The sequence below is a fragment of the Desmodus rotundus genome, chromosome 7 (assembly GCF_022682495.2).
Source record: "Desmodus rotundus isolate HL8 chromosome 7, HLdesRot8A.1, whole genome shotgun sequence".
Lineage (NCBI taxonomy): Eukaryota > Metazoa > Chordata > Mammalia > Chiroptera > Phyllostomidae > Desmodus > Desmodus rotundus.
The window spans coordinates 81,450,347-81,478,028 of NC_071393.1; the positions used below are offsets into that span (position 1 = coordinate 81,450,347).

Genomic DNA, 27,682 nt, shown 5'->3' on the forward strand with positions numbered 1-27,682 from the left:
TTTGTTTAAAGTGAACATTCTGAGAGTTAGAATTTATTATTTTAAAAAGGACTATCATTCCTAAAAAAAATTCCTTGAAAGCCTTGATGTTAAAAGTAATATGGAAGTGTTTTGTTAGAAACTAGTTTTACTTACTTTATCAATAAAGACTTATTTTAAAAACTTGAAAGCAAATAACTAACTTATTTGCTCCCAGGCTTTTAAAAATTATTAACTAACGATAAAATTTAAAAGTTCTAAGGTACTAAAAAACAAAACAAAAACCCCAAGTGTAATAAAAACACATCAAGAACCAAACTACAATTTCTGAGCTGCACTGTTTATTTTGCTGCTTGAAACCTAAGTGACAGTATGCCACTATAATTATGGGGTTTCATCTAAACCTTTACTACACTGCAGGTACAGAAATATACGGACACATCTGTGGAGAATTGACATTTTGCAAAATGCAGCAAACATTTTAATTTATACATGAGAAAAGGAAGTGTTCAAAAGGGTATGCATTTCAAGTTATTGCAGGTTATTTGTGAGAGAATTTCTGTAGGTAAAACATGTTTAAATTTAACCAACAGTAGCGTGTCAGTGTATTTAAAATCATGACAAAAATCTTCTCTCTGGTCATGTTGCCCATGACAAATTACTATGATGTTGTATGTTTAGGGCAAGATGTCAATACAGCATAAATCCCATGGCATTTTGGTTTTCTTCTGGCGATTAAAGCTGTTTTTCTTGGGATAAATGCAGCAGCAAAACACAAACCAGTTGATCAAAAAAAGCACTTCTGCCATTAACTCCAATAATTTTCAGGACACATCAACCGACAGTAGTTTTGCCATTCCCAGTTCTTTTAAGAATTATATCTCTGCACTGTTGCTTTAAGTATGTCTGTAAGAGCTTGTTCTCTGTTAAGCCAGTTTACTGACTACAGCCTGGTTGAGAGAATTTAGTTGGTTGGTCCATTTATCTAGTGCAGTATATCGGGCACCACCCCGCTTCTGATGATCCAGTTCAAGGAGTTGGTTGACTTGATCAATTCGGCCATGAATAGTGCTGGAAATAAATAAAAGAAGACATGTCTACAAACTGTTTTCACTAAGCATATCTGCTAGACTAACATTGCATCAATATTCACAATATCAATAAATACAAAAGAAAAAACTGCTGCCTACATTAAATGACTGAGTTCAGGATTAATTGTAACATTCATTACCTTATTCAAACTATAGAAAGAAAGCAGATTTCAGCTACCTGTCATCAATTTCACTGAAAGAACCAAAGGCATAGACTTATCCAATCAATCATGAGCAAATGTAATTTGTGAAGCTTTAAACACATGATTTTAAAAAGATAAATTCAAAACTACTATATGCCATACCTTGTCCAGGAAAAAATACGAGTTGTTAAATAATTCTCTAGCTGTATATGGGTCATATACTGAATGAGAAATCCTTCTGAAAAACCATTTAGAACTTTTTCAGAGACCATGTACTTAATATCCTCATTCATTTATAAAAAACCATCACATATACATATATAACTCTTTTAACAGAAAGTGATAGCCAAAGGGTGCTTTTTATAAAAAATTTAAGAATCTGCCTGCTATCCTCACCATTATTCAAACTTTATGGTCCTAAACATTTTGTGATAAAAACAGCTAAATACTTACTTATCCAATATGCACTGCACCAGCAAGCTCTCCACATCAGCTACATCTATGTTTAACTCCTAGGACGAAAGACTCATTATAATTCTACTAGTTACTTTTTTAAAAAGTCAAAATTTTATATAATCAATTATTCTGATTTTAAATAACAAATTTCATTATCACTTCAAAATATTCTAAGAACACAGGTGTGATAAAATTTAACTTTGCAACATTTAAAGTATACTCTTACAACAATTTCATTATGGTTGGGGTTAAACCTTCATTAATTATATTCTTTACACTTCCTCTCTTCTATAATATTCTCTGAGGCTTAGGAAATCTTTACAACTTCATAATCTTTATTTTTCTCTTCTGTTAACTCAATTTATACCAAGAAAACACAAAAAAATGCACATTAAAAGCAAAGTTTTTAAGTTATGCTGTGTTTAAGAAATATAATGCTGACAAAAGTTATCAAGTTGGAATTACTCTTCTAAATGGAAGACAGGTATACTGCTTTTATAACTACAAATTATAAATATTAAAATCAATGAATATAAGTACCTTAGAAATAAAAGGAATATGTATTCTTGTGTAAGGCTTAATTAATTTTATGAGCACTTGTGTTCTGATGTTTCGCAAAAGCTCTGAAAAAAAAGACAAAAATTAAGATAATACATTTGCATTTAATGGTTTGTATATCTTTACGAATCATCATGTACTTTTAAATCATATTAACTGTATCATTTATCTTTTCAAACTATATCCTCTGTCTGGCAAGGACATAAGGTATTTGGATCTAAGGATCTTTGGGTCCAATAGATGCACAGTATAATTAGAGGCTTCTCCCATAATTTTTTGTTACCACCTCCCTAATTTTGCTCATGTGTTACTACCTAAAATATCTCTCTGCATTCTCAATAATACTGCACTGCTCACTATTTCCTCTATAGTTAACGTCTTTCCAGAAGCCCCAATTTATACCAGCCAAGTTCTTTATGCTCTCTCATTAAACTTAAGAGTATTATATTTTATAGAGATTTTATAATTTTCCCCAGTTTCTTCACGTTCAAGTGTCTTTTCCAAAAAGACTAGATTGAAGTTCATGCATACGGATTCTACATTTTTCTATATCCAGAAAGTAGAGTATCATCCTAGGTTCACAGAAGAACTTTAAAAATGTCTGTTGAATGAAAGAGAAAAAGAAGGAGGGGAACAAAAAACATTACTTCCAAAGTAGTCTTCAGATTTTCCTGATGCATCTGGAATTTTCAAGTATTTAAATAAGTAGTTCCAAATGGTCATTTAAAAACCCTCAAATAGCTCCATAACAGGTGGGAACACTGGAGGTATAAAAGAGGTCCCAGAACAAAGGAATGTTTTTTTGTTTCTGTGAGTCCAACTGAACTTATTAAAAATCTCATATACTTACAGTTACAATGTTAGTCTACCATTCAAAGTAAAAGCATCTCATTATCTATATCTCATCTATAGGAGGCTTTTTTCAAAGCTTTTGTTACTTGTCAAAATCAAATCTTAAAAATTAACTTTCAACTTAGGCATCAGTAAAAATCATGCAACAATATCTAAGACAAAAAAGGTAAAAGGGACAGGCAATGATGTCCATTCTTATATGAAATGGTCATCACATAAGTACCTGATTATTTCAGTAACATGAAACTGGGTAATGATTTCTTTAAAACACCTTTATAATTTTAGGGAGTATCCTATACCATGACAATATTTACAAACACTTTTATACTTTGCAATAAACAGAAGAGATACAGCTTAGTTCTGTTCAGCAACATTAAGCAGCACTGTTTAAACAGTGACAAAGAAAGTGATAGAACTGAGGTAGTCAAAAGAATGTACCTTCAATGTGTTCCCTTATGAAAGGATCATCCATGATGTTACTGTGATTTGTTTTCAGAATCTTTTCAAATTCAGTGATGTCATTATTCTGATAGGCACTAATAGAAAAAAAAAAGCATATGTTGTCAAACATGAAAATGCTACATATTTAAAGTCTGTTTTTCAACTTGTATATGTAAAAACCTAAATCATAGAGTTTTGGTCATAGGAATAAGAATTAAACACACACACATCCTTCTGCAAATAAAATGAATGTTTGAATGCTTTTGGCTTTTTAAGAGATAGATTTGGGATTATATGTTTATATATAGTTAATTTAAATCTTCTAAAAATCTTGGTATTGTCAGAAAATGACAATAGTTCAGTGACTGGTTAATGCTTGATGCTTTCAAATTATAAAATGCATTTCATACCTAAGAAACCAAGTTTCATGCATACTACTGTATGGAGGAGTTTGGCCTTGTCTTTCAAATATAACAGTATATCCTTCTGAAGCTTAGTCAAAAATGCAGCTTCCTAATTTTTTTCTTCTAGATAGCTACCAGCAACTGCCAAAACTTTCCAAAGGGATCACTGGATTCCCAATTCTTGAGCTGAACATTTCACTCAGCTATACAGCAGAAAACTGTATCTGTGGTGGATCATTAGTGCCAAATGGAACACACACACAAAGTAGACATGATAAACCCTGCTGCAGAAGGCCAAAGGCTGATTTATATTCATAATTCTCTGAGGTATCTAAGTATCTAGTCCTGAAATAATTCTGTGAGGCACTATGGGAATTGCTAAAGGTGCTGAGAAGGAAGAAGCCAACCTTCTGGATATGGCACCACTGTCTGCTTTATATGTAAGACATATCATCAGCCATTCTGCACGCCCTCTGCAGTGCTTCCATCTGTTGGGTCGCAATGTAACTTCATGTTAGGGACAGGTGATTCAAGTGCTTCAACAGGAATTATTTTCCTCTAGTCTGCTGGCAACTGACTAGGAAGATAAAATTAGGAAGCATTACTTTCTCACCTACTTCAAGTATACTACTGTAATAAACTACAGGAGGATATATTGAAGAAGTGGAAACACTTACATACACGTTATGTTTTAACCAAGAGATACTCTTCCACTATTTAAGTGGCTTAAAAAAAATGTACAAAATGTGGGACACTATAGGCCACTTGTTTGGTTCAAAACTTACTGTTAAAATAAGTTCCCAAGTTCCAAAATAGAGGCTTTACTGAAGTAAACTGTAAGATATAGTAAATGTACAAATATAGCTATTGCCTTGTAAAGGTCTGATAAATCAGTTTTTTAATCCATATTAATAGATTTAACCAATTTAATTTAGATAAAATATTAAGGTAGGGCAAAACTTTCCCTTAGTAGTTCTTTAACAAGAGTTTTAAAAGTTTGAACTGTTGTATTAGCAATTGGACTTTAAAAACAATTAAAAAAATTATGAAGTTAATTAATTTCTAACAAAATCACCTCTTAGTTAATATGACCAAATGTAGATGGAATAAATTATTTGAAACAAAGATGGAGAAATTTCCTTTTACAATGAAAATCAACTATATCTTTAGTCTATATTAAAATAGACTAAAGATATACACAATTAAAGAAATTAATTTTTTTTAATGTCGCAATTTTAAAATTTAGGGTTTTATTACTTAACCATTTTTAGTTCCCTTAAAATATGCCCTGGCTGGTGTGGCTTGCCGGCCTGTGAACCAAAAGGTTGCTGGTCTGATTCCCAGTCAGGGCACATGCCTGGGTTGCAGGCCAGGTCCCCAGTAGGGGGTGCATGAGAGGCAAACACACATTTTTCTCCCTCCTTCCTCTCTCTAAAAATACAAAAATAAAATCTTTAAAAATAATAAAATGATTATTTTTAAAGCTAAAATTAAGGTTTCCCTAAAAAAGAAAACCTAGTAGCTTATAAAAAGCAATGACAAGTAAAAACAAAGTAAATGAGAACATTTTACATAAGAATTTAAACAGTATCATGGAATAGCTCTTTTTCCAAGTATATAAAATTTATATGCAGGTGACTGAATTTATAGTCTAACAATAATTTTTTTTTTAATTGAAAAAGACCATTAAGAGAATGTCTGGTCATCTAAATTACCTACATATATCTACAAACCCCCCCTGGCCCTGTGTCCCTGACTTCATTCTCCATGACTTAGTAAACCAAGCCATATGATCTAAAACAAAGAACTTGAAACCTAGTAAGTTTCTCATACTTTTCTACAAAGAAAGCCCATTAAAGCTTGGGCTCCATTTATTCCTGGCATAGAGGGAAATTATTCTTGCTCACTAATTTCTTTGGCAAAAGCAGGCCTTTTTTCTAGGCTTTTGCTAGGTTTTAAATTTCTATAATTTTAATATTAATTATGGCTGGTTTTTCAGTTGTTAAACATCATTAGTCATATATATTTCCATACAAGCTATTAATTAAATCTTTAGGTATCTTACCAGTATGACTCCTCTCTTCCTCACCTCAGAAGATTACATGAAGTAAACTTTTAAAAAATGATTTATCTATCTTGTCAACTGAGAAAATATCCGAGTAAAGTAATTGTCTTATTGAAAATTCTTGACTTATGTGGACCAATTCATAACTTCGTTTGGGATTAAGGCAGATAGAAACAGTAAACATTGTGAAATTGTTTTAAAACATCTACCATCAGTTTCTACTGAAAAATAGCATACAGACAGGTGAGAAAAGCAGCAAATACTTTATAAAATTTCATGCCTAACAGAAACAGCATAATAAATGACTTCAGAAGATAAAAATTTCACAAGCTTTGGCATATTTCAAACCAAAATACAAAAGTAACTGTTCAGAATGAACTGAATTCTGAGAAGTTCTCTCCTCTCTCTCCCCTTTATTCACTGTTTAAAAAAAAATTTACCTTAACTGAAATATAAAATCTTACCTTACTAAATTCGTCATTGCGAGAATTTCTGGGTCATTTTTGTATGGTTTGGCCTAAATACAGTAAAAAAGAATTAACTATGTATATGTACAAAGTTTATTTCCAGAAAGACAGCTGATAAGAAGTTAACACACATACCTCCTGTGAGTCAAATGGATTTATTCCCGATTTCATTAGCATATTTGCTAAGACCAAATATTTTAAGCAAGTAGTTCGTCTTGGACTTCCTGATTCATCATAATTCTTGAAGGCTTCAAAAAAATCAGTGTGTGCCTTTTCAAATTCACCTTCTCTCAAGTGCATTTTACCACCGCATTCTGTAAAGAATAAAACAGGAGAAGAGAGGACATTTACAGTTCTGTCATAACAACACTGACCACTTTACAGAAATCAAATGAAAACTAGTTCAATGGTTTCCAGTCTTTTAATTCTGTAACAAGAACACTACTAGCCCAGGGTACACACTTGAACTCTAAAAAGCACGCTCTTCCTTAAATATCAGTCAAGCAAGCATTTACAAGACTGTCTTCTCAATTGAAGTAGAAAGTAATTTTATACACTCTAGAATTGAACTTATGATGATAAATTTTCTATTAATATCTTCACTGATATAAATTTTACAGGACAAAAGTTCATCCTAGTTTCTTTCTAAGACTGTTATCATTTCACTAATGTGCCTATTACTTTCATTAAAACAGAAACAACCTTCAGAGTCATTTAGTTATTTGCAATGACACCTTGGTATCTTCCATGACACTGCCCACTCTTTCCAAACCACTTGCCTCTGATGACGCCCATGATCAGTGGATGAGGGATGGCAGACTTGATGTGAAGTGACTGTTCATAGAGTGCTTTAAGTTTTTTGTTATTTTTCTGTGCCGTGTACATTTGAATTTCCAAAGCATATATTTCTAATAACTGTGTACCCTTTTTCAGGTCATCTTCTCCATCATCAGTCTAGGAAAAGAAATAATAAATTCCGTCAGAATCAGCCTAATAATTTTTAATTGAGCCCAAAAACCTGACATTTATAATCATTTATAAGTTTACAATTGTCTGTGAAAATGCACTAAAAATTTTAATTGGGACCTAGAGTCCTAAGAACACTACCTTTAAAAGCCAAAAAGGAACCCACACATCTTTTGTACTTTCGAGTCATTTAGTAAGAAAAAAGTGGCTGCCCTGGCTGGTGTGGCTCAGTGGCTTGAGCGCTGGCCTGCAAACCAAAAGGTCGCTGGTTCAGTTCCAAGTCAGGGCACATGCCTGGGTTGCAGGCCAGATCCCCGGTTGGGGGTGTGCAAGAGGCAACCAATTGATGTATCTCTTGAACACTGATGTTTCTCTCTCCCTCCCTTTCCCTCTCTCTAAAAATAAATAAAATCTTAAAAAAAAAAGTGGCCAGAGGCATATTATTATATATAAAATGTTATGTTGGTTTTTAGCTAGGAGGGTATTTATGGTCTTCCTGAAATCTTCATGACTTTAGACCCACTGGTTCAATGAAAAACACCCTCTGAGTGCCTTCTTTGTGCAGGGCACTGGGTCTGCCTTAGGGAGTAAGTTAAACGAGCCAAGGAACCTGGCCTAAAAACATTCACAATCTAGTAGATTAATCTGCCAAGAGATAAATTACATTATAAATGCTAACGATTCTGGTTTAAGCATGAACCAAGTACCCAGAAGAATGGAAGAGAAAGGGACTAACTCTCCTGGGAGATTTCAAAGGAGTAGTAAGAGTGGTGACATTTGAGTTCAACTTTGAAAGATGACCAACAGACAGAAAATGCAGGCCGCGAAAAATAGTGTATGTTCAATAGTCAGATAATCATAAATATCAAACACCAACTTATATACAGCCAAAATTTATTGGGTTGGCCCAATAAATTCGTTTGTTTGTTTTTTGCCCATAAGATGGCTATAATAGCGCTTAGTTGTCTTTAGCTTCATTTGAAAGTTTTGTTCGATTGTATTGTGACAAGTGTCACATTAGCGTGCATTAATAAAAAAAACTTACCAAAATTGATGAATTTTTGCATAGCCATTTTAATATTGAAGAAAATATGCAACTTTTTGGCATATTATGCTTTAGTATTCCAAGAAAGGTAAAAATGCAAAATGCAAAAAAAAGATGTGTGCAGTGTATGGAGAAGGTGCTGTGTGACTATCTAACGGGTCAAAAGTGGTGTGTGAAGTTTCGTGCCAGAGATTTCTCGCTGGATGATGCTGCACAGTAGGGTAGACCAGTTGGAGTTGATAGTGATCAAGTCAAGACATTAATGGAGAACAATTGTCATTATACCACATGGGAGATAGCCAACACACTCAAAGTTTCCCAATCAATAGTTATTGGTGAAAATGAAAAATATGTCTTTTATGGAAAAAACTAAATGGACTGTTTCGCCAACCCAATATTATTTATTTTGGTCTTCTAACTTAAAACGTGTTACTCACTAATAAATCACAACAGAGTAAAAAATATGACCTGCAAGACAATGTGTACATTCAGATTATCATGCATCTCTCCAACTACACTATTTCCAATCCAGACAGCATTTTCCTTATGCACTAAAATAAACCAAGCGAAACTTTCACATTCCTTATGAATACATTGAAAGACCCTTCTCCATTCAGTTATGGCTACTCTATCATTTCCATTTCATGTGAAACTGAACTCAGTTGTTTATGCATCAGACTAAGCTCTCCTAAGAATGTGTGGGGAAAAAAACAATTCATAAATGACTGATCCATTTTGTAAAGCAAAACTACTATGAAATACAAACATTTTTCTTATTTTTAAAAACTAAAAAAGCAAAACAAATAAATAAAAATATCTGTAGGTGACTCAGGACTCTCTCCTGATCAACTTTTCCTCCATTCACAAAAATAATACATATAATTAAAATAATATTATATGGCTTTGGAAGAGCTTAAAGTTTTTAAAACACTATTTCTACATAAAATTTAAACTAATATCAAATAACTTACTGATCAAGACAAAAGGAGGAAATGTAAAATTATAGCCCATAACTAAAAGTTATGGAGGCACACTGTCCAGATACATAGTTAGTCAAATTTAAATTAATGAAATGTAAAACACGTCTGTCACACTAGCCACATTTCAAATGCCTAATGACATGCAGCTGCTGCCAGTGTATCAGAAAGTACAGATACAGAGTATTTCTAGTATCACATGATCTTTTCTACTGGACAGTACTGTTATAGGGGATTCATACCTTGTAAACTACAATATAAAATATCTTTATTACGTATGTCTACAATATCCTTTCTGATTTTCACAGGGTGCATGATTAAATATGAAAGTCTTCCTCTTAGTAAGTAGTAATGACTGGCCTGTTCTTTTATTAAAACCTGTGACTCATCCCACAAACAGAAGGGCTGAAATTAGGTTTAGAATAGGAAGAAATGTAAGACTCAGGAAAAAATGAGCTTTTTGGTCACTTATTTTCCAAACTTTATTTTTGGGATGATGCTTAAACAAAAACACCTCTAAGCAATGTTTTGAACACAAGTTTTTCTTATGTTTTCAATATGAAGAAATGTTAATAAAAAATTAAGGGAATGCTACCTGGCAGGACTGATGTAATTGGCGTAAAATTTTTTGAAGCTTTCCATATTCCTCCCGTTCTAAATACAATTTTCCAAGCTGTAAAGAAAGAAACATTAAAATCAAAAAATTTCAACAGGACAAGGGATGCATCTTTAGGAGAGTTTACTAAGGACACCCGCCCACTCTTCAAAAGGGAACTAATGTAAGTAATTATAATCGTTACCTTTGTGTTTGTCTTAAACCACAGTCTATCATTCTTAGCATCTTTTAAAGCTTCCAGTGTTGTTTCATAGAATTCCTGCAGTAAATCCATCTGACATAAAAAATCAGAATTCTATAATTGTAAACAGCAAATTTGTACCTGTTAATAAAGTTAATTTGAGCAAACTAAAAGTGCATCTTTGAACTTTAATACACATAAGATACACTATCATCTGCATCTTACCAAACGTCTGCGACAGTCCACAAAATATATGATACAGACCAAATTTGCTAAAGATAAGTGTCAAGATTTGTTTTATGTGTTTAAAAAAATAAAACCCAGAAAATACCTAATATTTTTTCTAATATTTGCTCTAATAGTATAGGTTTATCCTTTCCAATCTAATAAACCACTTTATATTTTAACCAAATGACTCATACATATAACTAGTTGTACTGTTATTAATAGTGTTATCTTATTCACTCGACTCTTATTTGGTATGTATTATATGGCAAACACTATCTCTACTTAACAGGATCAAAAAGTAACTGGCCTATGAGAACAGGAAAGTCTGATACTTTCAGAAAAGTTGCCTGATTTTCACGACTACTGATGGCTTACTGAGTAAGTCAATTGCCGTCCACTGAGTATCCATTCTTACTTTCAAAAGATAATTAGCTTATGTATAATAGCTTGAATCAACACACAACCTTGAAGTTTTATAATGACATACCTCCCCCCCCATACCTGGCATTACATTTGTAAATAGTTTACCAAAAGTGTTTTGATGATGTTTGTCTGCAGCACTAAGAAAACATTTTCCTACTTAAGACAGGTCCCATTGATATATAACACTTCCAGAAGTAGTGCCATTAAGTGCAAATGTTCTAACAAAACGTCTAAGTTTATCCTCCTCTACTTCCATTACATATATTTTAGATACAGAGTAAAAATAGTAAACTACCTCAAGAAATTAAAGTGACATCTAGTAGAAAAGATAGAATGAAAGAGGCTGATTCTGTGATGAACATTTTTTATTATGAATATAGAAAGTATCAAATACTAAAAAAGTAAGAAATAGTAAATGATATAGAGAATACTTCTTACGCTCAATACCACAGTGCAAGAAAGCTGAAACTAAGGACTGTGTTGCTTAAAGGAATATGAACAAACGATCCAGTTAAAAATAGCTTAGCAATAAAATAAAATCATCACTGCTTTAACAACCAAAATCTAAAATAACAAAGGCACATCACCCCAATGGTCACTGCAGTTTCTTCATCATCAGCCCTTCTTTTCACCACCCATCATCCACCCATCCTTTATAGAAGCGATTTTTGAACAAATACCTATGAGCAACACCAAGCACTAACTATATGAGCACAGGTTCTCCCCTTAAGGAACTTTATCTAGTCAAAGCTATACAAATCACCTATGATTCACTGGTCAGTATTTACATAGCTCAGGATGGCTAGCTGAAGTGGTGATGGAGACTAGGAGGAGCCATGATAGTGCATGTTAATGGGAAACTAACGCAAGCTGGGAAAAACTGTGTGCAGACTATGCCAGTATTTGAAGATATCATTTAAATATATTAAGCTAGAATTAATATCTTTTAATATTACACAATACTACAATTAAGAAAACAGTATACATTATTTTAAAGCATAGTAATAACTAGAATGCTTAAATAGAACTTCTAGGCCTTAAAAATAAACCCCACAAAGCCCTCAATATAAATAATGAACACACTGATAAGTACCAACAGGAAAACCAGAATCTGACCTGTTTAGAAGTGGAGATATAATCAAGAATAGAATTAATGGATTTTTCAGAATAATTTCTTGTGACTGCACTTCGAATATAGGTCAATAGTTGTTTATATCTGTTCATCATTTCTGGAAAGTTTGTCTGTGAGGGAAGAAAAATGCATTATTAGGTACTCACATTTATATACTAAAATATGTCTACATGATTAAAATTATAGTACATATTACAGCATAATTGAAAAATAAGTTTTATGTAGAGAAACTATGACACAAACACTATAAACATTTTGAATTAAATTTGCAATTAGATTACTCAGAAACATGATCCAAATTTATGAAGGTAGCCTATGCAAAAGTACTTTTAGATTTTCCATATTTCAGATATTATTACTCACTGCACAGCCTATTTATTTAAGTCATAAAAACTACTGAAATATTCATAAATGAAAAAATATAAATAAATCCAACTTTTTAAATGCCTTGGGTACCAGCCATACAGATCAGCTGTGTCCTCTTCTGAAGATCTGCCCCTTCATTAGGAAGCTTTCTAGCAAGTTACATGTTTCTTTCTCCCTATTACTGGCTGACTCTGAAAAAGCAAAGTAAAAGAATCTCTTCAAGTCCAGGTATTCATCCCACTATCAAGAAAAGCCCTCCATTTAAGGTTCTACCGAAAACGAGATGTAAGTAACGCTGCTGTTCCTTGCAGCACTATTTGCAATACTATGGTTATTCCAGGAAATATAAAAGATCTGAGGACATAAATGACTACGAGTGCAATTGCCAGCACAAACACTTTAGCGGAGGGTCTATCACTCCTCAAAGTCTATCACGTAAGCCAACTTAAGAGTACAGCCTTATAACCCGCATTTACTGTCCCCATGTCTCCAACTGCTGTTCATCCCCCTTTTTACTGGGTTCTCTACTTTTAATCAGGGAGACAGAACTGGCAGGTATAATACTTTTCTTCTTGAGTAATAAAAAAAAAAAGTGTTTTCTAGGGAGGAGAATAAACTAATGATTATATAGTTTTCCTGCTTATGACTGTGTCCTGCTCTGGGATACAGCATGAGGGACAAAGAAAACATAAGGAGGCTCCTAAAAACCTTCTAAGCAAGAATTAAATTATAAAAATAAACACAGTAGTAGGTGTGGGTGGGAAGAAATGGGAAGAAATGGAAAAAGCTTTAGCATTATATATCAAACTACTTTTGTTTCTGAGTATGCCAGTAGCATATGGGGGTACAGAACAGGTACCATCCTATCAGTAAGTTGCTAAAACCCAAGCTACAGAATATATCTTGTGGCAAAAGGAAAATAAGAAATATGATTGTCCCCATCTGAGATTATATCTTGATAGTGAAATAGGAGTTTAACAAAAAGGTTATTTTCAATTCTTTTTTTTTAGTTTGAAAACAAAATATTATTTTAATTTTTAGACTGATTACAGGTTTACTAAATGTATTTTACTCATTATGCTATTACAGTTGTCCTCTTTTTATCTCCCCTTTACCCCCTCTCTGCCCTGCTCTCCCCACTCCCTCCAGCATTTGTCCACCTTAGTGTATGTCCACGGGTCATACATGTAAGTTCTTTGGCTTCTACATTTCCTATACTATTCTTAACCTCCCCCTATTTTGTACCTACCATTTATGCTTCTTATTCCCTGTACCTCTTCCCCCTCCCCTCCTCACTGATAACCTCCATGTGATCTCCATTTCTGTGATTCTGTTCCTGTTCTAGTTGTTTGCTTTATTTTTTATTTTTTTTTAGGTTCAGTTGCTGATAGTTGTGAGTCTGTTGTCATTTTACTGTTCATAGTTTTGATCTTTTTCTTAGATAAGTCCCTTTAACATTTCATATAATAAGGGCTTGGTGATGATGATGAACTCTTTTAACTTGACCGTATCTGGAAGTACTTTATCTGTCCTTTCATTCTAAATGATAACTTTGCTGGATACAGTAATCTAGGTTGTAGGTCCTTGCTTTTCATGACTTTTGAAGACTTCTTTCCATCCCCTTCTTGCCTGCAAGGTTTCTTTTGAGAAATCAGTAGATAGTCTTATGGAAACTCCTTTGTAGGTAATTGTATCCTTTTCTCTTGGTGCTTTTAAGATTCTCTCCATATCTTTAATGTTGGTTAATGTATATGATGTGTCTTGGTGTGTTTCTCCTTGGATCCAACTTCTTTGCGACTCTCTGAGCTTCTTAGACTTACTTGTATGTCTAGTTCCTTCACCTAAGTTTTCAATTTCTTGCTCTTCCTCTTCTCCTTCTGGCACCCCTATGATTCGGATGCTGGAACATTTAAAGTTGCCTCTCCTGTTTTCGAATTGTTTCTTCATTCTGTTCTGGTTGAATGTTTATTTCTTCCTTCTGCTCCAACTTGTTGATTTGGGTCCTGGTTCCCCCCCTTTACAACAGTATTCCCTGTATATTTTTCTTTATTTCACTTTGCATAGCCTTCACTCCTTCCTCTATTTGCATCCATATTCAATCATTTCTGTGAGCATCCTGATGACCAGTGTTTTGAACTCTGCATTTGATAGCTTGGCTATCTCCTCGTTGCTTAGTTATTTTCTGGAGTTTTGATCTGTTCTTCATTTTATTTTTTTAGAGAGAGGGGAAGGGAGGGAGAAAGACAGGGAGAGAAACATCAATGTGTGGTTACCCCTTATATCCCCCACTGGGGACCTGGCCCGCAACCCCAACATGTGCCATGACTGGGAATCAAACTGGTAACCCCTTGGTTTGCAGGCGGGCACTAAATCCACTGAGCCACACCAGCTGGGGATGACTGACCTATTCTTTCATTTGGGCCACATTTCTTTGTGTCAGCGCATCTGTTACATTGTAAGGGGTGGAGCCCTAGGTACCCACCAGGGCAGTGCATCCCACTTTGTGTGTTGTGGCACTGTACATGGGGTTGGGGTCAGAGAAGGAACAATGCTGCTTGCTCGGCTCTGGCCCTGTTTTTGGTCACTTCCCTCACTTCCCACAAATGGATTGTGCCCTTTCAGGTGCTGATTCCCAAGTGAATGTGGGATTTTTTATCCTGGTCCAACAGCTGCTGCCGTGCCTTGCATCTTCTTTGCCCCAGCTTCCTGTCTCCGCCCCTCCTACCAGTCTGGATGAATGTCTCTTCTTTAAGTCCTTGCTTGTTGCACTTCTTTACAGTTCAGTTTTCTGGTAGTTCAGGTTGTTTTTGTTTTTAAATTGGCTGTTATAGGGAACTGTAGCCCAGCTCCCACTTGGAAAAGCCAGTGGGTGGGAGGTCCAGCAAACAGGACCCATGCCCACGGACAGGTTCTCCCATGCAGAATCAGGCCTGCATTGTACCTAGGCTGCTGTGAGACTTGCTTTTGCTAAAACTCCCTCACCCTGGATTGAGGCAGCAAATGTTTACTGAGTATCTTTAACTTCCTAAGTCTGTGCTAAACCTCCCAAGTATGGAGTGTAACCAGTTCAACCACTTTCCCCTTTGAGCTGTAACATCCTTCTCTTTGAAGTAATTAGCAGCATTCTGTCCTCTGTTGCCTGTAAAAGGTAATCACCTACAGTGAACCTGTGCATAGTAAATGAGGACCATCCTCAATGCAATGTGCCCGGAAAAGCAGTAAAAGCCTGTCCAGGCAGGGGTTAGGCTCTCTTGGGCTCTCTCTGGCCCTCTAGCCCTCTTGCACTTAGAGAGTGGCCATGCCGTCCCTTTTTCTCCACAGGATTTCTGCAGTCCGTGTGAATTTGTCTACTGCTGCCACAACACACAGATCCGGTGGGCCGGGATCTGCATCAGGCTGTTGTCCTTCTTTTGGTTTTGCAAGAAGTGCAGTGTATCTACCTATGCCTCCATCTTGCTGAATTCATTTTCTTATGCTATAATAACTTTGAATGGAGTTCAATGTTCAAAAATTGTTACTGTAATTAAATATTGAGGAAAGATTAGGTAAATTGATTTTTTCTGCAGTGGTGAACACACACAGCAGTGGATAACAAACCCTTCCAATTTTACACCGCCCCAAACCTACAGAGCAACATGGGCCCTGCTCTGAACCAAACAGAAAATGAGGGGGCAGGAGTGGAAGCTGAAACTATGCTTATAAACCATAACGTGTGCGCAGATACTGCTAGAACAAATAAAATGTAGAGAAGGAATGTAGGCAAAATAATAAAATCAAAATAATCGTTTCCCTTACTTGCTTCATATCTTAGCTCAAGGTAAAGTAGTAAAATCAAGCCCTGTGGGTAGCATGTGATTAAATGGGTTAAAAAACAAAACAACTCTTAGTATGTTAAGATAGCAGGTTTCTGCTAATTATAGTAACACAATTTCTCTAGAGTTTCTGAGTGTCATTTCAAGTCACAGAATCTTGAGTTAAACCTGGCCCCCTAATCTCATTATAATTATTTAATCAAAATCTCTATCTTTTGAGACATCTGATGCTTCTTCAGTAACAGTCTAAGTTATTAATTTAAATATAGTAAATATTTTCACAAACAATAAATGGAAAGAAAGCACAGGGGCTTTGTGCAACACAGAGATTCTTTGAGAATATCAGAGCAACAGAACTAGAAAGGGTAAATGCAACACAGATATTCTTCCTTAACTGTATTTAAATGCAATATACAATATGCTTAATAACATTTAACATGTTTTGAATAGTCCTGGTATTTTGGGGGGAAGAAATGAGCTAAAATATTTTGTGGGTAGCTTTTGTAGATATCATGGAGGGCCCCTCCTACCGCAGGCGGTGAGGATGCCAGAGTGAGGGTACACAAAGAAAAGCAGGATGCAAGATTAGCGAAGTTAACTGGATAAATAAAGGCTCTAATCAATTCAGGTAGTTCAATTTCTAACAGGTGGAATACACAAGCTAACAGGGTGAGAGAGGTAGCATATGATAAAAACAGAGATGGGAAGAAAAAGAAAGTGATAACAGATTATTAGCTATCCTTCCACTTGCCATAGAGGCAAGTGCTTACCTTTGCTTGCTAATCTAAGCTCCACTTTTATCTTTTTATCAAAAGTTCCCCTACCTATAGGGATCTTAAGATGCATGTCTATACCTAGTCCTCTTGTCTACTGCTTCTTTTGCCCTCCACTTTCACTCTGCATTCTTGAAGACTGGCGATCTAGGAGAGTACAATGTCATGACAAAGCTGGCTTATCTATAAGTTCATTCAAAAAAATATTTGAGAATCTACTGAATGCCAGCTACTAGGATAGGTGCTAGGAATATAACAATGAATAAAACAAGGTCCTGCTCTCATGGGACTTTCAACCTATGGGTTCGGTTGAGGGTGGCAGAAAGGCAATAAATAAGTAAACAGATCAAGTGGTGATACATGCAAAGAAGAAAAACAGCAGGGCAAGATGACACTAAGTAATGATGGGAAGGATGCTATTTTACATAGGGTGGTCAGGGGAAAGACATCCTGATAAATGGTGACATTTGAACAGAGACTTGATCAAATGAGGAAAATAGTAACATGGTTATCTGTAAGGAGCATTTGGGGCAGAGAAAAGAGCAAGTACAAGCATTTACATAGGAATGTGCTCAGGTAGCATGAGTAACAGCAAAGAGGCCAGTTAGGGATAGAAAAGAAAAGAAGATACATTTTGAAAAGCCATAAAGCCACGTATATTTACCAATAAATTATTTGTGGGGTGAGAGACACAGAGAGGAGTCAAAAATGATGCTAGGATTCTGGCCCTAATCAGTGGAAGAGGAACTCTTTGTACTAGAAGGTAGAATGTTAAAACTTCAAAATAAACACTGAAAGTTTGTGGGAAAGTTACTCTATTAATAATGTAGCCAAATATGGTCCATGTACCTAAAGAATAAGTTTTCTTAAAAACCTGTTGAAAAACAAAACAAAAAACTTTGTATATTATGCTCCTTAGTTATTACTGCAATCACATGAAAAGTAGTCTAAATATGAAAACATATAAACAGTCATTTTAGAGAAGTAGATAATGGTATTTTGTTGCGTGAGGTTTTTACCTACAGAATTTATTTTAAAAATTACTAGTTTAATTCCCCTCAGAACAAATCTTACCAACTTGAAGTTAATCTTAATCATTTGTTTCAGTGCTTTAAATCCCCATTCTCCCTTTTCACCTTCAAGTTCCAAAACCTAAAAAAAAAGAAGAAATGCATAGTCTAACTTAATACTGTTATTTTTCTAATGATATTCAATATCTCAGCTTTGAATTTTTATAGCATATGCATGAAAAATATTTCCTCAAGAATTTCATTTCTCAATGTCATTTTTTAAAGGCTTAAAAAAAGAAACAAGTCTTAAAATGCTTACTTAAATGTAAGTGAGCTTATTTTGAAGGTTGTTCATCAAAAGATAATATAAGATCCAATTCTTGATTATTATACATTTCCAGAACTACTTTCTCCCTCTGAATAATCCATTGGTGAGAATAATCCAAAATTGTATCAATAGTCAAGAAATCACAGTATTTAATATTGATACCACATCTTTGTAATCTGTCCCTCGAAGAAGAACAAGACTGCAGGGATAACACTTATTAACTATCATCTTGGTTCCCCTACCAGAACCACACTAGCTTTTCGGGATAACAGCCATGGGTCTATAGATATCTTGGTTGGAAAAAAACAACAGCAGGACAGCCCTTTAGAAATCCGTGCTTGTACTGCACAATGCAATCTGATTTTATAGGATCATCACTAAGTATCCAGTAGACATTTCTGAGAAAAAAAGTCATTTGGAACTTAATTGATCTAAGACATCATTAAAAATATAAACTTTAAGATACAAAATCACCCAGAAAAAATATGAACCTTCTGGAAACTGCTTAATGCTGCTTTTGGATCATCTTCCTTTAACGCTTTGGAATTATAGTATTGGTTTTCCAAATCCACATTTGGCTCGGAGTTACTATCTTCAGAGTATTCCTATGTGTTGGGAAAAAACAGATGTTAAAATGAAAAAAGAAACCCACACATTACACTGTAAAAACTAAGTATTGTTAAAATAGAAAAATCATACATTTATACAAAACAAAACCACCCTGAATACATAGGTAAAATGCCATAGATATTTAACCATTATTTTAAAAACTAGGGGAAAGCCAAAATCATGTGGATAGTATAATAAAATCATTTCTTTCTTTCATATCAAAACTACAGTGTGATTTCCACAGAACTACCACAAAACAAAGTGCAAAGAATTAATATGGGTTGATGACTCCCAATTCTGCAAAATGACCTTCTGTTAGCCATGAAAACTGGTAAAAATCTATGTGCTAATTATTCATCTTTAGTTCCATAATCGCATTTTCTTTACTCTCTACATCTAAATTTCATCATTTTAACACATTCTAACTACCTAGGATAATCTATATATGACAGAGTAGTCTATTGCTAAATATGTTAATAAGAATATTTACCTTATGTGCATTCCATATTACTAAAGAGCTGTTCAGTTATGTGAACATATTTTAACTACTTTTATAACAAACCAAAATACGTACAACAAATTTATATAATTTTATGACTTTCATCACATAAATTTAGTTCCTAGTATTTAAATAATTAAGCAAAAAGGAAAATTGGAATGAAACAATTATTTTGTGGAGCAATGTAAGTTTAAAAACAGTTCCCAGCCCTGGCTGGGGTGGCTCAGTGGACTGAGGGCTAGGCTGCGAAAGGAAAGGCCACCAGTTTGATTGCCAGTCAAGGCACATGGCCGGGCTGGGAGCCAGGTCCTGGGTTGGGGCGTGCAAGAGGCAATTGATCAACACACTGATGTCTCTCTCCCTCTCGATCTCCTTCCGTTCCCCTCTCTCCAAATATAAATAAATAAAATATTTTAAAAAATAATAGTTCCCAGATATTCAATTTAATGATGAGATTAGAAAATACACATAGATTAGTATAATGAAAATTACTATTTCAGGAAGACACAGGATTATTTTCTTTGGCTACAAATCATTACAAAGGGCAAGTTTAGAAAAAATTAAGAATAGTACCTGGAAGTAAACACAAAAAGACAAGCACAGTGTTCAGAGTTATTCCTAAATCCAAATGCAGTTAATAGATTTTTTTTAAAAAAGAGATACTTATGGAAAATTCTGTAATGTTTCAAAAGGCACAAGAATAAAAAAGGTATATACTGAGTGTAGTGTTAAAAAGCTGAAAAAAAAATATAAACATAAGATGCATTTTTCCTGTGACCAGTAGATGGAGGGGTATCCTTGATGTCTGTACAAAACCAGTTTTATCTGACCACAGTGACTTTGTAATGTGCGCCCTCTGGAGGATAATTATTTCTTTGTGTAAGGACCCAAGCTCCGGCACTCAGCCTCACAAGTTTAACAGCAATTTAGTTATGTTTAACGTATGAAAATCCTTTGGAATACTGAAGAGATGAAGTCAGATTTTGGGTAGTGAATAATTTCATCATCAGTCATTCACTTCTTAACCCTGTAATCTAGGTCTGACTACAATGAAACTCATCAAACTAAAAAGCAATAAATGGTGAAAAGACAACTTGTACATCAAGTGATTGCTTCTGAGCTAGTTTTGAAAGATAAATGGGAGTTTGCCTGTTAGACAAAATAGCAGAGGGAAAAAAGAACAGCAGATACAAAACAGGGTAATAGGAGATAATTAAAGAAATAAAAGCAGTAATATTGTTGGAATATACAAAGTCCTTATTGAGTCCACCTTCATCGTAATCTATCCACTCCCCAACCCTGCCACCATTCTTGCCTACCACACCACTTTCATCTCCCCAGACTATAAAACCTTCCCATTCTTCTGTTAACCTTTAAATTCCAATCTCGCCATATTAAGCAGCCAGAATAATCTTCATAAAATGTAAATGATCTTATTCCTCTCCTAAAAAATGGTTTTCCATTACTCTTAAAATCAGGTTTAAAAATCATCATCAATCTGACTCCCGACTATACATCCAACCATATCTCCTATCAAACTCTTCCCTCATTCACTTTGTTGCAACCACTCTGGCCTTACGCCATTAAGTTGACCAAGTCCTTTCCACCTTTACGTGCCATTCCCTTCTCTTTCTACCTCTCTTCATCTGGCTAACTACTGCATATCATTACAGCTTAAGTGTCACCTCCTCAAGGAAGACTTGGAGTAAAGAATCAGCTATAAAACCTACTCTACATCTTTGGAAATCATTTCTTCTCTACTTAACTGTTTCAATAACACGCAGCAATAAGTAGCTCAACCAGAAGAATGACTTTTTTACAATCCAAATCTTTGAAGTCCACTTCTGAACCTGGAAGTAAAAATTCTTTGATTTACATCTATTTCAAAGTCTAAGAACCTGAACTTTCACTCAAAACCCACTTATTTTTGGTGTTCTTATCCCATAACAGATGAGAAAAAACCAACCAGGCCAGGGTATGAGAAGAGGGAAGTAGAAGTTGAGAGATACACATGATGGTTGTAGGATGTGGAGCTACAAACAAAAAAGAAACTGAAAATAATATATTAGGAATTAAAAAGGTTAACGTCAATTACCTAGTGGTTAGTGAGATGACTGTAACATTGCCGAAGACCAGAACCTTCCCATTTCCTACCGTGTCTGCCAGAGTACCTTTGTGCCACTCAATCACTGAGTGCCTGCCTCTTCAGTACAAGGTTAGTGACCTAAACTTCTGGGACCTGACTGGCTACAGACTAATGATATTTCTAAACTTTAGACATTATAACTCCCCAAATCACAATGATCGAGATAAGACTTACTCCAACATTTGGTGAATATGTTCTTTTGGTTTTTTATATTATATAGACTAAGAAGTAGAATATGTAATTTTTTTTTTGCACAACTGCAAATCAACTCTTAGATGCTATTGCTTCAATGTATAAATAAATGAGAATTGGCACAACTGATTAAGTTACTGATTGGCTTCTTATAATTGGGCAAATTCTTGTTTTGATCTGCAACAACCATGTTCATATGGTTTGAACCAGCCTCCATGACATCATCAACCTGTCATTGGTGGCTCAGTGGATCACACCATCAATACGAACTGTGTAGTCAGGCAAACTATTTTCAGATATTATACTATCATGATTTTTAAACTGATGACATTTTGGAAAGTCTTTAATTCTGTTCTGATTTCTATTATTTATACTCTGATAATGATCTTTAGTATATACTAGCAATTAAGTACTGCTCAAAAAATGCAAATTATTTCCCTTAAAGCTACTCATGGACTGAGACAGATATGCAAATGAAACAGCACTATAACACAATAAAAGCAGTAACAGAGACATGTACTAGGAACAGTGGCAACTCAAAAAAGGAGTAACCAACTACTCTTGAGTAAGTAAGCTAAAGGAAGGAAAAGTTTTACCTGAACCAGCTCTAAAAATGTGAATAGGAGGCCTGGCCAGTGTGGCTCAGTTGGTTGGAATGTTACAGAAAGGTCAAGGGTTCGATTCTGGTCAGGGTTGTAGGTTAGGTCCCTGTTTGGGGAACGTACGATTGTTTCTCACACGTTGTTTCTCACATTGTTGTCTCTCATTGATGTTTCTCACATTGATGTCTGTCTGTCTCCCTCCTCCTCCCTTCCCCTCTCTCTAAAAATCAATACGCATGTCCTTGGGTAAGGATTAAAAAAAGGTATGAATAGGAGTTGCTAGGGATGAGGGAGGGCATTTGAAACAGCAATCAATGTGTGCAAAGGCACAGAAGCTTTAAATAGTATTGCGTATCTGGAAGAACCAGGAAGTTTGATTGGGCTGAAGCACAGGCTGTGTGTAATGAGATGATGTGAGATAAACTAGTAAGGACAGAGCAACAGGAGTATAGAAGTCTAGCAAGGAGTTTAGATGAAATGGAGAGCCATTGAAAGATTTTACAGAGGAATAGTCACATTTGTGTCTTAGGAAGAGAACACTGGTAGTAATGAAGCAGCCCACTGGATACTCTTACAACAGTCTGGCCAAGAGATAATGGAGGCCTGAGTGGTGGTAGAATAGGGAGAAAAGGAAGGGGACAGAATTAATACAGAAGATGTAAAGTGATGTCGAGAGTGTAAAATAGGAAGCACCTAGCACATGGGAACAAGATAAAGGAAAATATACTTATCTATAATAACTATAGTGCCATTAGTCAGAATAGGGAATATAAGTATTAAATAAATATTGCTAAAAAGAATTCCCTTATGCAAGATGAATAGGAGATACACCTAATTTGTAAATGTTAAAACTCTTTTTTTCAGCCCTGGTTGGTGTGGCTCAGTGGATTGAGCCAGACCTGCAAACCAAAGGGTTGCTGGTTGGATCCCAATCAGGGCACATGCCTGGGTTGCAGACCAGGTCCCCAGTTGGGAATGTGTGAGAGGCAGCCGATTGATGTTTTCTCTTGTACACTGACGTTTCCCTCCTTTTTTCTTCCTTCCTTCCCCTCTCTCTAAAGATAAATAAATAAAATCTTTAAAAAACCATCTTTTAAAAATAATTCTTATCCGAGGATATGTTTATTTATTGATATTAGATAGACACAGAGTGAAAGAGAGAGACACTGATGCGAGAGAGAAACGTTGATTGGTTGCTTCCTGTACACACACCGACAGGGATTGAACCCACAACCTTTTGGTGTACAGGATGATGCTCCAACCAGCTAAGCCACCTAGCCAGGGCTAATTCGTAAAAGGTCACCTAAGATGTTTTTTAAAAGAGAAACTGGAACTTAATAAATATATTAAGAATAATTTAAAATACAAAGAAGAGTTTAAGCAATTATTTGAAAAACAAGCACTTGAACATTGTTAAAGGTATTAAAAAAAAACCTCACTAACAGTTCCAACCTACTTATGTAATAACTTATATCCTGAGGGCTCCCCAAAGCAATCTGTGATCCATCCACACCACTCAGATCTATTCTTCCTTTCTCAAAAATGCCACACAATTTAGTCTCTGTTTTGGCATAAACCGTTCTGTCTCCTAGAAATTCTAAACTGCCTTCCCTCCTAAGAAACTTCCCACTTTTCTCCTATGATGCTCCTCTGTCCTAACATTCCTAGGCAAAATATTCATCAAGGCTTACTTTGTGATTCTTTCTCCAACTCTTATTGGCAAAATAAATCTTAGCCAAGCTTTTACATGACATGCATCTCTCTAACACGGACCTTGTGTTTATGTTCTCTCCCCTCAGCTGCCCCGCCATGAACTTCTCAAAAGCAGAAACTTTTTCTTCCTCATCTTAGTATTCCCAGAGCCTGGTATACTACAAAGTGCCGATAAGTGTTTGCTTAATTGAAATGAGAAGCAGCTGAATGTTCCAGAATAACATGACACACAGGAGCCAGGAGACAATTCTGACTCTATGTCAGAATGTATCGAGTTACTACTGAACAGAGTGGGATCTAGAGTTCATCTGCTTATTCCTGTGTTTGCTGCCAATAGAGGTCTTAAGTAATGTGCTCTAGGAAAACTTTTGATCAAGAAAGAGGCATAGATAAACATGCTTTCACTTTCTCGTGCAACCACAGAAAGAATTACAATTAGGCCTTAAAACAACATCCAGAACCGTCAGAAAATCGAGCTGTATGGTAGTCCAACCACTAAAAATTTAAAGAAGCCACATTCATCCACACGGGCAGGAAGGGTAGACACAGGCAGAGATGCGCAGGGATGTCGTACGGTGCAGAAAGGCAGCAGAGGATGGGGTGGTCCCACATTCGTGTGTGGTGGATAAAAATTGGGAGGGATACCTTGGGAGCAAGTGATCCCAACCCCAGGTCAGAACACACAGCCCAGAGTCCCAGTGCCAGGAAGATAAAGCCCCATAACTTCTGACTGTAAAAACCAGTAGAGGTTGGGGCAGTGGAAGAAACTGTAGAATTTTCTGGAGACTTCGCTTTAAGGGCTTGCATGGACTTAAAACGTAGGCAGACCCACCCCCACTGGGATTCAGCATGAAGACAACAGCTGGAAGGGCACCAGTTGCACAGGGCAAGTGCCAGGCAAACCTCCAGAAGCCAGGCAGAAGCACTCTCCTCTTTCTGAGCCCCCCACCACCCCAACAGAGCCACAAAGCAGGTTGCCCTGCCCTTGTGGCTCCACCCCACACAATTTACAGGTGCCTTTTTTTACAACAGGCCACACTACTAAGACAGGGAGTCAAAGCAGCTCTATCTAATACACAGAAACACACACACAAGGAAGCTACCAAATTGAGGAGACAAAGAAATATGGCCCAAATGAAAGAACAGAACAAAACTCCAGAAAAAGAACTAAAGGAAACAGAGATAGACAACCTGTAAGATGCAGAGTTCAAAACACTGGTGATCAGGATGCTCAAAGAACTCACTGAGTATGGCAACAAAATAAAAAGACCCAGGAAGAAATGAAGTTACACTAAGTAAAATAAAGAAAAATCTACAGGGAACCAAGAGTGGAGGGGATGAAGCCAGGGTTCAAATTAACGATTCGGAACATAAGGAAGAAATAAGCATTCAACCAGAAGAGCAAGAAGAAAAAAGAATTTAAAAAAATGAGGATAGTATAAGGTGCCCTGGGACATCTCCAAACATGTCAGCTGATTTCTCAAAAGAAACTTTGCAGGCAAGGAGGGACTGGCAAGAAATATTCAAAGTCATGAAAAGCAAGGACTTATGACCAAGGTTACTCTATCCAGCAAAGCTATCATTTAGAATGGAATGGCAGACAAAATGCTTCCCAGACAAGGTAAAGCTAAAGGAGTTCATCATCACCAAGCCATTATTAAAGGGACTTATTTAAGAAAAAGGAGATCAAAACTATGAACATTAAAAAGGCAACAAATTCACAACTATCAACAACTGAATCTAAAAAAAAAAAAAACAAAGCTAACAACCAGAACAGGAACAGAATCACAGGTATGGGGATCATTTGGAGGGTTATCAGTTGGCTGGGGAAAGGGGGGAGAATGTGCAGGGATTAAGAAGCATAATTGGCAGGTATAGCCCTGGCCGGTGTGGCTCACTGCATTGAGTGCCGGCCTGCAAACTGAAGGGACACTGGTTTGATCCCCAGTCAGGGCTGCTCCTGAGTTGCTGGCCCAGTCCCCAGTGGGGGGTGTGTGAGAGTCAACCACACATTGATGTTTCTTTCCCTCTTCCTCCCTCCCTTCTCCTCTCTCTAAAAAAAATAAAATCTTAAAAAAAAAATTTTTTTTAAAGAAGCATAATTGGTAGGTGCAAAATAGATGGGGGGATGTTAAGAATAGTATAGGAAATGGAGAAACCAAAGAACTTATATGCACGACCCATGGACATGAACTAAGGGTAGGCGAATTGCTAGAGGGAATGGGTGTACTGGGTGGAGGGGGTGAAAGTTGTCCCAGTTTTCCTCCTTTGAAAAACTGGGACAACTTTCCAATAATCAATAAAGTATATTCATAATCAATAAGATATTTTAAAAAAGCAATGTGCTCTAGGGAAACAAGATTCACTATTAACAATGCTTCCCAAGTCTTGACCATGGCTAGAAGCTATACTGGATGCTAGGCACACAGATAAAGGGCAATGTTCCATTATCCTTGTGATTTAGCCATTTACAAAGTTATTCAAACTTTGAAAAATTTTGCTTAAGTTAATGGGTCTTAATTTGTTATCAGTGGTGTAAATTAGAACATTCTTTTGTCTTAAGCTTTCAGTCTTCCATTTAAACATTCCAAAAACAGACGACATAAAAGTCATTAGACCTGGGCTCTAGTTTTGACTCTCCCACTAATTTGTTGTGTAAATTTAGGTAAGTTACTCACACTTCATGAGCTAGTTCCTCTCCTGTCAAATGTGGGGGTGGAGCCCTACAGGAAGTTCCTAATTCCTGCTGAGTTCTGTATGTTCATTTTGAGATATAATATACAATTATAAATTCACTTTGTTGGGTACTCATAGTTTACAGATTTATGTTGAAGTGAAAAGCTTTAAATTTCTTATTCTTAGCATATAAGAGCTGTCTCCCCCATTACTTATCTTTTCAGTTATCCTTGTTTGAATCTAACTCGTTATACAGGGTACACTTATGAAGTGTTGCAACAGGCCTTTTTAAAAATGCACCAAAGTTCTATGTCCAACTAATACTTTTCTTTGAAGTAGTAACCTTAACAGGTAGTAAAATTATACCAATTATACTGACATGATGATTAACTAACACTTCTGAAACTCTCAAGAAAACAAAGTTAGTCAGAGGTTTTTAAACTAAAACAGAATCATTCAGTTCGATGGCCCAACTTATCAAAAATGACTCCAAATATAATTTTTCACACCTACAAAAAGGAAAAGACCTGGCTAAAGATGAAGTTTAAAAAAAAAAGAAAGAAAGAAAAGAAAAGCCATTGGCCCTGGTCAGGTATCTCAGCTGGATAGAGCATCATCCTGATACACCAAAGTTGTGGGTTTGATCCCTGGTCAGGGAACATACAGAGAAGCAACCAATGAATGCGTGAGTGGAACAACAAATTGACATTTCTTTCTCTCTCCTCTAAAATTTTAAGAAAGAAAGGGAAAAAAGGCTGCATATTGTTTATAACAGCAAACCAGGCAAATTCTTATCAAAAGGAAACTAATAGGTTGAAGTATGGCATATCTATTCAATGAATGCAGCTGAAAAAAAAGTAAGCAAGCTCTTTGGATACGTACATGGAATAATTTCTAAGATAAATTAAAAAGTGCTGTGTAAAACAATGTAT

General features: G+C 35.7%; 1 protein-coding gene across 2 annotated transcripts in view; it reads right to left on the reverse strand.

Annotated features, from left to right (window-relative positions):
* Positions 1 to 298: 298 nt before the first annotated feature.
* COPS2 (COP9 signalosome subunit 2) overlaps positions 299 to 27,682 on the reverse strand; it is a 32,860-nt gene continuing 5,476 nt past the window's right edge. The window contains exons 2-13 of one of the 2 annotated variants that reach the window (XM_024567629.3): positions 18,805 to 18,918; positions 18,050 to 18,127; positions 12,009 to 12,134; positions 10,245 to 10,334; positions 10,040 to 10,117; positions 7,236 to 7,410; positions 6,592 to 6,770; positions 6,454 to 6,506; positions 3,518 to 3,615; positions 2,210 to 2,292; positions 1,667 to 1,725; positions 299 to 1,050 (exon numbers count right to left, since the gene is read on the reverse strand). In XM_024567629.3, the coding sequence (XP_024423397.2) occupies positions 906 to 1,050; positions 1,667 to 1,725; positions 2,210 to 2,292; positions 3,518 to 3,615; positions 6,454 to 6,506; positions 6,592 to 6,770; positions 7,236 to 7,410; positions 10,040 to 10,117; positions 10,245 to 10,334; positions 12,009 to 12,134; positions 18,050 to 18,127; positions 18,805 to 18,918 (1,278 nt within the window). In that variant the 3' untranslated portion in view covers positions 299 to 905. Of the gene's footprint in view, positions 1,051 to 1,666; positions 1,726 to 2,209; positions 2,293 to 3,517; positions 3,616 to 6,453; positions 6,507 to 6,591; positions 6,771 to 7,235; positions 7,411 to 10,039; positions 10,118 to 10,244; positions 10,356 to 12,008; positions 12,135 to 18,049; positions 18,128 to 18,804; positions 18,919 to 27,682 lie in introns of both variants that reach the window. The other variant, XM_053927999.1, reaches the window with a different exon arrangement.